A 13549-nucleotide genomic window follows, 5' to 3' on the forward strand; every position below is an offset into this window, starting at 1 on the left:
TTGACGGTGCCAGCCTACCACATCACTCCTCCGTTCGGGGACGACTCCCGTCCAGGGAGACCTGCTGTCAGCTGTGCGGTGGCCCATCTCCTGCATCGCCCACCTACCGTCGGATTGAGCCAGGTCACGCACCTCCTCTCAGTCACGCCTCTTCGCCGCGTAGACGGCATGACTCTGGCCCCCGTGAGGACGAACACCGGCGCAGTTTTGAGCAGGTTTCCTGCCTTCCTGACCGACGCCGTCCAGTTCGCACCTCACCTCATTCATCCCCCTGGGGCCATCGCCCCTTAACTGCACGGTATACTGGTGGCAGAGTTGAGGGCCGGCAGTCAGCTTCACATTCCCCTGACACATGGTACAAACGACACAGGTCCCATTCGTCTCCCTCTCCCCCTCCACGGCACCATTCTGCCCAGGCCAACCACTGCTACCCAACACGTCGGGTACATTTCTCTCCGTCACGCCACCTTGATAACTCCACACACACACACTCAGGGAAACTCATAGAGGCTAGCATTGTGGACCGAATGCTAGCATCTGATGTTGACCAGGTCCATGCAGATTTTCCAACTGTCGCCAAGAGCGAACTGCCGACACCATTCATTTCAGTCACAATCGCAGGCATAGCATTCCATGCTCTGTTGGACACCGGCTCAGGCTTATCTCTTATTACACATGACTGCTTGAAGACCATACCTTCCTTAGCCTCACAGCCCATAGCCAAGCCATGTCTCATTGCTTCTTCCGTTACCGGTCATTTCCTGGATATGGTGGGTACGGTCACTGCCCCGTTACGGCTGGGTGGTCTGACCCTTACCCATGTATTTCATGTTGTGCGTGCCTCATGCCACCCTGTAATTATAGGTTGGGACTTTTTCAGTCAGCATGAAGCAACCGTCTCGGTGCCTGACGCACACCTCAAGTTATATGATACAGTTGTGTCCTTTGTGTCGCCCCAACAGCTCATTCCAATTCAATGCTCGGCTGTCATCGCCCATGGTATCACGGTGCCCCCTTTGTCGGAAATGGTAGTTTCAGTGTCAGTGATTAGTGACAGCCTGGCGACCCCTCAGTATGATTCTTATGTGGGGATCCTCGAACCTCAGCTTGCACCGACCACGACACTTGTGGTCGCTCGAACGTTAACATCCGTCACCCAAGGCCAGGGTATGGTCAGGGTAGTAAACCCCTCCCCGGCACCAGTTTCCTTGGCTCAAAACTGCCCTCTGGGGCTAGTATTCTCCATCACTGGCCGCCCACAGGATGAGTACACGCTGGTTTCAGCAGTTGATACTCAGGAGGCTCCTCATAACCCCCCACCACGGGTGGATCTGAATAAGACATGCCTTGAGGTTGAGGAAAGATCTCAACTGGAGGCTTTACTGGCCAAATATGCTGATATTTTTAGTGCCCATCCTTACGATTATGGTCGTACAGACTTGGTCCACCACAAAATTGATACTGGTACTGCTTCACCTATTAAGCTACGGCCGTATCGTACATCCCCAGGCACCCAGACTTTCCTTCAACAGGAGACACAGAAGCTCTTGGAGCAAGGTGTTATTGAAGAGTCTAATAGCCCGTGGTCCGCCCCAGTCGTACTAGTGCGGAAGAAAGATGGCACATACCGTTTCTGTGTGGACTATCGTCGCCTGAACGCGGTCACTATTAAAGACTCGCATCCTCTTCCACGTGTTGATGACACGCTGGATCGTGTAGCTGGTGCACGAATTTTTAGCACCATTGATCTGACAGCTGGCTATTGGCAAATACCTCTTGACCCCAAGGATAAGGAAAAAACGGCTTTTTCGACGGGCACTGGTTTATTCCAGTTTCGAGTTATGCCTATGGGGATTTCTAATGCTCCTCCGAGCTTTCAGAGGCTTATGGAGTTGGTGCTGCGTGGTTTGCACTGGAGCATTTGTCTGATTTATTTGGACGATATAATCGTCTACAGTGTCAGCTTTGATGAACACCTCAAGCACCTCCAGGAAGTCTTTGAACGATTTCGCACTGCGGGTCTGAAGCTTAAGCCATCTAAGTGTTGTTTGGCGCGCTCCTCCGTCACATTTTTGGGACATCGCGTGTCCAGTGCCGGAGTGGAGCCTGACCCCTCTAACACACACAAAGTGTCCACATGGCCAGTTCCTCACTCTGCCACCCACGTACGGGCGTTTCTGGGTCTCTGCTCTTACTACAGACGGTTCATCAAAGATTACGCTCATATTGCAGAACCCTTACATCACTTGACCCGTAAAGGGGTACCATTTGTATGGTGTGACAGGGCTGAGGAGGCTTTCCGGTCCCTGAAAGGGGCCCTGACGTCCCCACCTGTCATGGCTTTCCCGGATCTCTCAATACCATTCATTCTACATACGGATGCTTCCCATCATGCAATAGGCTCGGTCTTATGTCAGGTCATTGGCAGCACAGAACATGTCATCTCTTACGCCAGCCATGTACTCTCGGCCTCGGAGCGTAAATGGTCCACGTTCGACAGGGAGCTCTATGCAGTCCTGTGGTCTGTGCGGCACTTCCGTCACTATTTGGCTTATCATCCTTTTACAATTGTGACGGATCATAAGCCACTAGTTGGGCTAAAAAAAAATTCCCCTAGATCACGACCCCACGGGCAGGCGAGCACGCTGGGCTGTGGAACTTGACCTCTATGATCGGGCAATTGTCCATCGTGCTGGTTCGAAACACCTTAACGCCGATGCTATGTCCCGCCGCCCTGCAGAGGTCCCCTTTGACATACCTTGTTCCCCGGATGCTTCCCACCCGACTTCCATTACAGTCGCCACTCAGACTTCTGCAGATTTTTCTACACTACAGCCGGGGGCTACACTGGTCGAGCCCATTGTCACCACGACCACACCTACTTCTCTGGGTTGTACATTGCCGTACGCCACTGCAAGCTTGGTGCAGATACACAATGATCTGGAGTTGGGTAAACACCAACGAGATGATCCAGACCTGGCGGTTGTGGTTGCCTGGTTGGAAAATGGCACGAGACCCCCCCTGTGGTGTCTGCGAGCTGCTTCCCCGACATTGCGGAAACTGTGGTCGCAGTTTCCTCGTCTTTCTCTGTGTGATGGAATTTTATGCAGGCATCTCTATCGTCCATCTGGGCGTGCCGTCTGCCACCAGGGGGTTATACCGCGAGCCCTTGTTCCCAAGGTCCTATACCTGGTGCACGGTCATCCAGCGTCCGGTCATTTTAGTTATGCGAAATCGATTGACAAGGCAACGCGTTCCTTCTATTGGCCCTACATGTCATCTGACGTGGCTCGTCACTGCCAGTGCTGCGCAGCTTGTCAGTCCCGGCGTTCCCCAGTCCCTCGCTTGCAAGCCCCCCTTGTCTCCATTTCTCCAACCCACCCATTTCAGATTGTCGCCGCTGACCTAACAGAGCTACCGGTGTCCTCAAAAGGGTACCACTACGTGTTAGTCATGCTTGATCTCTACACGAAGTTTGTCAACCTGTATGCCCTGAAAGATCAAACGGCGATCACCGTGGCTCGTTGCATATTTGACCACTACCTTCCCCAACATGGGGTCCCAGAAGCTTTACATTCAGACCAGGGTCGTCAGTTCGAATCAGACCTCATAAAGCACCTCTGTAGCTTAATGTCCATCACAAAACTTCGGACATCTCCTTATCACGCGCAGTGTGATGGGGCGGTGGAGCGGCAGAACCGTGTGCTGAAGGATGAGCTATCGAAGTACCTTTTTGACTCCGGTAGGGATTGGGATGAACATTTACCCCAGGTAGCGCTGGCCTACAACACCACAACTCATTCATCCACAGGCTTTACTCCATTCTATCTGGCTCATGGCCGAGAGGCAAGGGTCCCTATTGATGCTTTTCAGACAAACAGTCCCTTGACCGCTGCCACACCTGGCACCCTTGCGGCATACGTGTCCTCTCTTCGTCGCCGTTTAAGCCAGGCTTATCGTGCAGCTTCAGCATTTAGGGATAAGGCTCAGGCCTCTCAACAGCAGCACTATGACCGACACATGAGGTACGCCCCATACAAGGCAGGGGATCTAGTGTTGGTTGATGATCCGGCGCATCGTCGCAACAAGCTTGCACCCCGCTGGGTTGGACCCTATGTAGTGTTACGCGCCATATCAGTCAGGGATGGACTACCCCCTGTTAATTTCCAAATTCGGAATCCCTCTCAGCCAAACAGCAAACCAAAGATTTTACATTACAACCGTCTTAAACCTTATCACACTGGCCCCAACTCTGTTCCTTCTGCTGACCCCCTCCCTACATTCACGTTAACCAGTCAGCCTGTTAAGTCAGGGCTTCATTGCCCTTTGTGGCCTGTGCCCTACCCCCGGTCACCACAATTGCCTACATCCCATCTATCGTCAGAGGGTACAACGATCCAAAACTCTTCCCCCATTGCTACACCAGACGCACATGGCCCTGGCCTGTCATCTGTTGCGCCACCTCCCTGCCTGATGCCGCCAGTACACCCCACGGGACCACACGAGGCCCCTGGATTGGACCCTGTACCTGACATATTTGCACCACCCCCGCATGCAACAGAAGTGTCGTCGGAGGGCGGGAACCTGATGTCTGCATCGCAGTCCTCGTTGACTCTTCCTCGCCGGAAGACCCGCCTGCCGGGCCACCTTCGTGATTTCCAGCTTTATTGATGGACCTCAATACTCCGGACTGTGTTCTATCTGACTGTTTTGGAATTATATTTGGGGATTTCGCTTTGTCCATACTTTACCCCAGGGGAACGACACCACAGCCCTGGTTTTGGCTGATTCCTGTCAGGCTGTTCCTAGGAGTGCCAATACGGAAGTTCCTTGTACTGTCGCTACTTTATCCCTCTTGTCCTCCTTGGGTGAATGCATCTGTTGCAATGTTAGTTCTCTCCCTTGATTGTAATTTTTTTTTGTTTGTTTTTTGAAATGAGGACATTTCTTTTTTTGGGAAGGAGAGTATATGTAAGAGTAATTTGGTGTTGAGGGGGAAGAGGGTCTGCTTTGTTGGGGCTCGCGGATGGAGCGCGGGGGTGAGATGAGGTGACGGAGGAAATAAAAGGAGAGAGTTGGCGCGGGAGAAGGGAGAAGAAAAGCAGCGGGAAATGCGTAGCGCTGAGCGGGGTTATATATATGTTCTTGTTATTTTAGATCAGGGGAGTAAATATATATATATACATCCATATACAGTCTCCGGCCTCATTCCTAAATAAGCCTCGAAGCCTAACGAACCCCAGTCAAGAAAAGAGCGTCACAATATGAAGAGGGGCGGCATGGTGGTGCAGTGGTTAGCACTGTTGCCTTACACCTCTGGGACCTGGGTTCGAGTCTCTGCCTGGATTACATGTGTCGTCCCCCATGTCGTCGTGGGGTTTCCTCCGTACTCCACAGTCCAAAAACATGCTGAGGCTAATTGGAGTTACTAAATTCCCCTGAGGTGTGTGAATGGTGTGCCATGCGATGGGCTGGCCCCCCATCCTGGGTTGTTCCCTGATGATTCCGGGATGGATATAATCGAGTTTTTTATCCACATTCTATAATGTCTGATAATGCTTTACTGATATGACATTATGTTATGTAGAAGTTTATTTTCAATTGTATTGCAACTGTATAGGAGGCAGTCACGACATGATGCGAGTCAACCTCGGATATGAGTTGCGCGTGCGCCAGTATTGAAAGAAAAATAAAAAACAACTAAAAACTTACTAACGCTAACTAAAAAAATAACTAAAACTGAAAACTAACTAAAACCAAAAAAATGTAGGCCTATAGAATATGCCCAGTTCCGGTGAGGGGCTTTGTCAGTATCAATACAGACAATCAAAGGTAATCACCCATTTTATGAAAATGTATGCAAAGAAATTGGTAAGGGTGCAGGTTTGACAGATGGTCTAAAGTCTTTAATTACTTTAATATTTTAAGTTGAGTCCGATCGACAACGCATGCGCGACTCAAATCCACTGTCGTGACAGGCGTGCTGCGTTCTGATACGCCTCAGACTTCCTCGTGTCCGATGTAAATATTAGTCGTCACTGGTGCGGTGCATTGTGGTCCACATGCTTAGCCGAAGACCGTTCCTTGCGGTATTTGTCGAAGTATGGATAGTGGGACATTAAGCGCGCTGCAGTCGGCTTATTGGAGGGACGGGGCACCATAGGAAACATGCGCTAAGCGTGGTAGTGTGTACTTGGTGGAGCAAATGGAACGAATTTTCTATGAATAAGCCGACCAAATAACAGGACTGTCCGGGGAATACAGTGTTATCGTTTCTGACAGCACCAGATCTAGTTTACTGCTAGGATTTAAGGCGCCGATTAGTAGATATGTTTACGTCTCGTTGTGGTTACATATTTCGTTTGAAATTTCCGATTAATGCAATTAGCTGAACCTTCGTTTAAATATGAAACATCCTGGACAGTATGTGGGAGTAAGTGCGTTCTCGATTTATATTCCCGTCCGATAGGTGGCAGTGGCGGAGTGAAGTCGGTGCGTTTCCAATATTGCCAGCGAGAATGTCAGCGAAGAAGACGTACATGTGGAAATGGGTGCTTGGAGTGTATTTATTGCCGATCCCAAAATATTAATAGCCTACACTGCCAGATCCCGGAATATAAAGTGAAGATAATAAATAAATAATGGGAGAACGCGCGTTTCTATTGACCTTTCAGTTACATCTAAACATGTGCATGGATTTGCTCCTGAAAAGAGCGACTGGTGAGATAACTAACCTGGTGAGAAGCAGGTTCGCTCGGTTTCACGGCGAAACCTCCAGTAAAGAAGCCGAGAGCAGACGGCTGTCAGAGAAACTTAAAGGTCTGGAAAGACATTCGCAGTTGCCAGATGTGAATCAGCCTGTTCTGGATAGAACGGAGAAATCTTTAGACACTGGTGAAGAGGACTGCTATCTGCTGGATTTCCAAACGCGTTTGCACTCTTGCATGAACTGCATCCTAAAAGATATTGCCGCCGAGATTACTACCTGGGTGAAGGACAATGTCACCCATTTTCACGACGAGGCCGCTGCTAAAGATTGCGAGATGCAGAACGTCTCGGCTGAACATCGTTTGCAAGATAAAGGTTTTGGTGTGGAAGTTGATAGCGGTGAATCAGCCACTGATCACCAGCCCATCGCGTACGACTTCGGAGAGGTGGAGAGTGACAACAACGACAAAGGTATGCTTTATTTTGGGACAGGTACTTTGAATTTAGTCATGATTGTTGGCTTTTCATGTTATGAGCATGATCAAATTACCTGTTGTACTTAGCAGCAGCGTTAGATATGGGTTAGATTAAACTTTATTGTCATTTATAGAAGGGAGCTGTACTGGGCTTTACTTTGTATTACTGGGCTACTGCATGATCATTACAATTACGGTTGTTACAGCCAGGGGCGCCGCTAAGGGGGGGAAAGTTGGGACAATTCTAAGGGCCCACGCCCTTTAGGGGCCCCCAGAGATCTGAATGGGTGTGGTAGGGGGGCCCAACCTCATATTTTGTCATAGGGCCCAAAATTGCTAGCTGCGCCCCTGGTTACAGCTATTATTTTTCATTTGGGTGGGTTGTGGAGGGGGGGCATCTTATCACCCTGTGAAACCAGCATTTCTGGGGTTTAACCGATGTTGAATATGGTGTCTACGGATGACAATGTCAAATTAGCCTTTGCAGGTGATGATTCCTAACGTTTGTGGCTTTTGTACCGTAGGTCTGGCTCAGGAAAAGGCCGCTATAGAGATCAGGCAGGTTCCAGAGGCAGCTTGCTTTGTCGTGGCCGACCCGTCTGTGGATTACGAGCTCACGGTAGCTACTACTGCCATTGAGGACCAGCCACACGGTGCAGAGAAGAGGGAAGGAGAGCTGGAGGGCCCCGATCCTGACCATCATCCATACCCAGATCCATGGCCGGCCGAAGGAGCAGGGGAGAACTCGGTCCCACCAGAGGGAGGCGCTCTGAAGGCTGCTGTACCCCCTCAGCAGGGCCTGGAGCTGGGCAGTGGACAGGGGGAGAACGGTGTCCACAGTTGTGTCCAGTGTGGGAGGAGCTTCGGGAAGGAGTGGGTCCTCCGCCGACACATGAGGAAGCACAGCGAAGGGGGTGGAGCGGAGGCGGGGGCCACAGGACACGCCTGCCCCAACTGCGGTCGCACCTTCAAGCAGCGGAAGGGCCTGGTGTCGCACCTGCACAGCCACAGCGGGCAGAAGCCCTACGCCTGTGACATGTGCCACCTGCACTTCACACGCCCGGAGTCCGTCAGCAAGCACCGGCGCCTGCACAGCGGTGTGCGGCCGTACAGCTGCCCGCGGTGCCCCCGGCGCTTCTTCAGGTCCGATGGCCTTAAGAGCCACATGCGGACGCACGACGGTGGGGAGCGGGAGCGGGACCGGCACGGGGTGGCAGCAGCGCCAAAGCTCTGCATGTGTACGCACTGCGGGAAAGCCTTCTCCAGTGTGAGCCAAGTCGCCAGTCACGAGCGGACGCACACTGGCGAGCGGCCTTACGAGTGCCCGCAGTGCCACAAGAGGTTCCGGCACGCCGGCGCACTCAGCGTCCATCGCATCACCCACCAGCGCGAGCGGCCACACCCCTGCCCGCAGTGCCCCAAAACCTTCCGCTGCTCAAAGCACCTCAAGCGCCATCTGGTGACGCATTCGGATGCGCGGCCCTTTTCCTGCGACCAGTGCCCGCTGGCCTTCCGCACTGCTGGCGAGCTGAAAGGCCACAAGGTGCGGCATGGGCTGCAACGGACGCACGGCTGCCCCGAATGCGGGAAGCACTTCAAGACGGAGTACGAGGTAAAGCTGCACCGCAGGGCGCACAGCGGCGAGAGGCCCTACCGCTGCCCGGACTGCGAGCGCGCCTTCCGACGGCCGCACCACCTGGCGTCGCACCGGCTGACGCACACGGGCGAGAGGCCATATGCCTGCGACGTGTGCCAGCGCCGCTTCATCCGCGCCCGTGAGATGCGGAGCCACAGGAGGAGAGTGCACCTCGCCGCCGAGCCTTCAAAATGCGACCGGTGCCAGGCTCACTTTGAGAACCTGCCACTGCTCGAGGCCCACAAACGTTCCGTCCACGGCGCTCCGCCCGAGAGCTCGGACCCACAGCTCGACGGACTCTCCAGGTTCCCTAAGATTCTGCCTCGAAGTCTGGCTCCGGGCTGCGAGCCGGACCCAGGCATGCGACCGGGGACGGTGTCGGCAGACGAGCAGCAGGGGGCGAAGTTCCTGAGTCCCGTCGTCTTTGTGCTGGCCGATCAGGGTGTCTCCTTCTCTGTATTACAGCCCGGAACGGTTCTAACACCTGTGACAACCGTGTTGAAGCTGCCTCAGGCTCAGACGCCGACGCCGCTGAAGATGCAAATAGGAGTCACCCCAAAAACGCCGAGGGGGAAAGTCCGCAGAAGGGCAGCGCTGAAGGCCCACTTCCCAGTCGATCCGTCTGTGGCGTGCTCTAGCGCTAAACCGTGTGCGTCAGTTCTGCCTGGCGCATCCAAAGGGAACACGAGGTCCTCCACCGAAGCACAAGCGTAAACCACTGTAAATTATCTCCCTGACAAGCCAGTTTACAGGTGATTCCCAGGTTTCTATTTATTTGTTTTTATTTTTTTTTTGTTGAAAGAATAAGATTTGTGTTTAAATGTAATGTGGGACTAAATCTAAAATCATGCCACACGTTCCTAGACATTCTCCTGTCGCAGAAAAGTGTAAAATTGTTTGAATCTCATTTATTTTCTTTTAAGTTGCTTTTCCTACCATGAGTAAGTTTTACGATAAAAACAGAGTTTTATTGATACCCCAGAATGGATTTTTGTTGTCCAGCATCATTACAGGTGTGTGTGTGTGTGTGTGTGTGTGTGTGTGTGTGTGTGTGTGTGTGTGTGTGTCTCCCATGCACAGTAATAAATAAATGACATCACAGGTGGAAGATCTGAGGAAGGTTTACATGCCTTGCAAGTGTGAGAGGTGTATAAATTAGTGAAGGTGCAACAAAATGGCAAAGGGTGAAAGAGTTGGTTTAATGTCCTCTGAGATGGACATGCATGGACATCAGAAGCACCAAGGACCGTCTGAACCTGCTCCTCAGCTGTGCAGCCCACTGTTGAGAAGGTGGACCTCATTATTCAGGATGGAGTAGAATTTGGACACCATCTGTCCTTCCACCTTCCTGTCAAAGGAGACAGTTTGGACACAAGGAAAAGTTGGAGTCTGCTATCCTTTAGCTTCTGAGGAAACGACAGATAATTTGGGCAAAACTGATACTCCGTCCCGACAGATATTTTTTCCCACAGGAGTTAGTTTCTGTATGAACCTGTTTGCTCAATCCAGAATAATTAAGTTGCACTTTGAGATGTTCAGCTGTGAATTAAGTACATTAGTGCATAAATTGTTGCCCTTTCAGTGCTAGTTTTATACATTATGCCTTAACATCTCACAGATGTATAATTTTCATGAAATTAAGTGCGCGTGCTGATTCACTCTTAGGGCCAAGCTGGACTTTGCACTCCTCAGTACTGCGTTCCGCCCTCCTTATTCGACTCCGCCACAAAACACCGGGCTAAATCTCTCATCAATCACATCGGTTTGCTCTCGGGGAAGAAGCCTTAGTTTTAACTATCTGCCACTCCAGGCAGTGGGCTACGGAGAAAAACAAGACGAAGTAAAACGGGAGCGGAGGGCAGCAGTACCTTCTCAAAAGAAAGTAAATATGTTTACTCGGAAACGGCCGCCGGGAAAAGAACCAGGAAGTCGATCGCCCTTTCTTGTCAGTGAGTTGATTATCCTTTTTTCCAGCAGAGGGCGCTGTTGACCTGTAAATGATGAAGATTGTATCAATGGGTTCATTTTCAATACGAGGTTTATTGTGCTACTGGAGAGAATCTGAAGAACAGTTGAATTTACTGATGCCGATCTTTTGAACCCACCAGGGAGGAAGCCTCCCAAGTTTTACCGGCTGTCCCAGCTGCGAATTGTCCTACTTGGGGAGAGGGGGGCCGGTAAGAGCTTAGCGGGCAATGTCATCCTGGGCCGAGAGGAGTTTGAGTGCGGGAGAGAGACGCAGGTGTGCGTGCGGAAGAGAGCCGAGAAGGATGGGAGGCAGGTCAGCGTGGTGGACACGCCCGGGTGGGACGGCTCCACACTGGACGTCCCTGAGAGCCTTCATGGAGAGCTGGTGCGCAGCATGACGATGTGTCCCTCCGGACCGCATGCCATCCTGCTGGTCATCCCAGCCACGTGGAGCCTGTTCACGGAGACGCAGAAACGGGCCGCTGAGGGCTGTCTGAGGCTCTTCGGGGAGAGGATTTGGAGCCACGCCCTAGTGCTCTTTACTAAGGGAGGCAAGATTGGCAGGGAGGCCCTAGAGGAGCAGGTGAAGGGGAGGGGGGCCCACCTTCAGGGGCTGCTGGAGCGGTGCGGGGGCCGATGTCACTTCCTGTCTGACAGGAAGCCATGGCGGGAGGACCAGGTCACAGAGCTGCTGGACAGGATTGACGAGATGACGGTGGCCAATGACGGCTGGCACTTCAGGATTGACCCTTCTCCCGGAGCAGAGAGGGACCCAGGGAGGCCCGCAGGTGAGGGCAGGCTGAGGGAGAGGCTGGGGGAGATGGAGAGGGAGATGGAGGAGATGAGGTGGAGGTGCGAGCAGAAGGTGAAGGAGAAGGAAGAGGAGTTGAAACGTGACTTTGAAGAGACATGGAGGAGAAGAGAAAGGGAGCTGAGAGAGGAGATGGGAAAAGGAGGAGAGGAGAGGGGGCTGACGAGAGAGAGAGAGGCCAGAAAGGAGCCCCCCCACGGTGAGTCCTGTTACCGTGCTAATCACCCAGAGCTTTGGCTGCCACTGGTGCCATCGCACTGCAATAACAGCCACTGGCAATAATGATGAAGCTGTATAGCATTAAGGATTCTTGTAAACAGCACTAAAGAGACAAGACTAAACACACACATTTTACTTATAGTGATTTCTTTAAAAAAAAAAAAAACTTTAAGGATTAACAGCAGCTTACATTAAATGAAAAATGTAAATGTTTGTGACGTTAGCATCTGTGCTAAGCCTGTGGTTCTCGTTGCTGTGTTGCCCACAGTGATCTGGAGAGAAGGCCCAGCAGAGAGGCCACTAGGGGGAGCCGTTGATCTGCTCACCCCAGTGCAGAAGCGGCCAGGAGGCCCCAGGGCTGGGGAGTGCCGAGCCGGGGACACGGGGAGGGGATTTCGCCCCTCGACCTGCAGCCTTGGCCGCTATGGTGGACTTGCAGTGGTGGCCCTGGGAGTCGGAGTGGGGGCCGTAGTGGGGGTCATCGCCGGGGCCCTGAAGGGCATGGCCAGGGGGGCTACAGCGGGGGCAGTCATTGGTGGAGTAACTGGGGGTCAGGTGGTCACCTTTCTCAGGACGAGGCTGGGAGTGTGGGAAGAGAGGGATACATCGGAAATAGGTTACAGCCTCTGAACGCACGTCAGACGTTTTGCTGACAAAGCGTACAGGTGGATGGATTTCCGGTGCATTCCGTACCCTGCAGTCACGCTAGTTACATACACATAAATCAAAACATCGAGAAAAACCCTTCTATTTGTGATAATGCACCCAATGCATTGATAAATTAAGTATATGACAGTTGACAGTAGCTACTGTATGTTCTACAGCTACAATGTACCTCGATGTTTCGCTTCAGCCGGAAAAAGGATTCAGAAACCGGAACGTAAACGACAATCTGAGCTGAAGTTCCGAAAGAACAATCACTCAAAAAGCCCTTTCTCTGCATTTATCATATGACAGTTTGTTTATGCATTTTTGGCCACCTAAGGGCCAAAACAAGAGGAAAAATGTTTAAGCTGTTAATACATTAGATGTCTTTGCTGTAGAGGGTGCAGCTGAGAATACAGAGCGCTTACTCTGCATGTATAAGATCCCCAGTGTCTCTGGGTTGTTTCAATGCACTATTTACCCGACTTGGACGTTGCGTTGGACAATCACATCTGCTAAAATAAAGTTTTTGCAACGCTTTGAAGAAATTGTGTGTTGTATGTTCAGAATATATATTGAGTTTTCTTTAACAGGATTTGAACAGTTTTAAAACAAATACGTATCCGTTAAATTTGATGATTGTATATTTTGTTAACATTAGAGCCTGTGCAGGTAGCATATGGTGGGGAAATACACACATACTCACAGAGGATCGCCGGACAACACGGGCAGAACATGCAGACTGCAAGAACGTGGCGGACAATGGGGGCAGGACCCAAAAACCCAACCAGCAGGTGGTGGCATCCAATGGTAATTTCATCTTTACACAATGATTATAAACACCCCCCCCCCCCACCACCCAAAGCCTTTCGAGCACCAATTCCACTTCCAACATTAGATATGATGGAGAACTTTAATCACGTTTTCCATGCATATGTAAATTTAATAAACCTTAAAACTACTTACATACCGGTGTTGGTAACCAAAACTATATTTTTATTCTTTAACATTTATGTATTTGTTTTCTTTTGGAAGGCTGTAAAAATACTGAGTCTATTTCTTTTCCCTCTAGGGAAATGGTTTCCT

General features: G+C 51.3%; 2 protein-coding genes across 3 annotated transcripts; both read left to right on the forward strand.

Annotated features, from left to right (window-relative positions):
- Nucleotides 1–6018: 6018 nt before the first annotated feature.
- On the forward strand, nucleotides 6019–9984 carry LOC125704668 (zinc finger protein 497-like). Of its 2 annotated transcripts, XM_048970586.1 has the most exons (3): nucleotides 6019–7179; nucleotides 7709–9572; nucleotides 9901–9984. In XM_048970586.1, the coding sequence occupies exons 1-2, from the start codon at nucleotides 6642–6644 to the stop codon at nucleotides 9532–9534; spliced, it is 2364 nt and encodes a 787-aa protein (XP_048826543.1). In that variant the 5' UTR covers nucleotides 6019–6641; the 3' UTR covers nucleotides 9535–9572; nucleotides 9901–9984. The 2 variants fall into 2 exon arrangements, with proteins under 2 accessions (XP_048826543.1, XP_048826542.1); XM_048970585.1 differs by lacking the exon at nucleotides 9901–9984 and having other exon boundaries at nucleotides 7709–9796.
- Nucleotides 9985–10660: 676 nt separating this feature from the next.
- LOC125704692 (GTPase IMAP family member 7-like) lies at nucleotides 10661–13011 on the forward strand. The gene is made up of 3 exons (XM_048970630.1): nucleotides 10661–10769; nucleotides 10929–11798; nucleotides 12087–13011. Exons 1-3 carry the CDS (start codon nucleotides 10709–10711, stop codon nucleotides 12446–12448), a joined length of 1293 nt encoding a protein of 430 aa, XP_048826587.1. The 5' UTR covers nucleotides 10661–10708; the 3' UTR covers nucleotides 12449–13011.
- The last annotated feature ends 538 nt before the right edge of the window (nucleotides 13012–13549 follow it).

The sequence above is a fragment of the Brienomyrus brachyistius genome, chromosome 12 (assembly GCF_023856365.1).
Source record: "Brienomyrus brachyistius isolate T26 chromosome 12, BBRACH_0.4, whole genome shotgun sequence".
NCBI lineage: Eukaryota > Metazoa > Chordata > Actinopteri > Osteoglossiformes > Mormyridae > Brienomyrus > Brienomyrus brachyistius.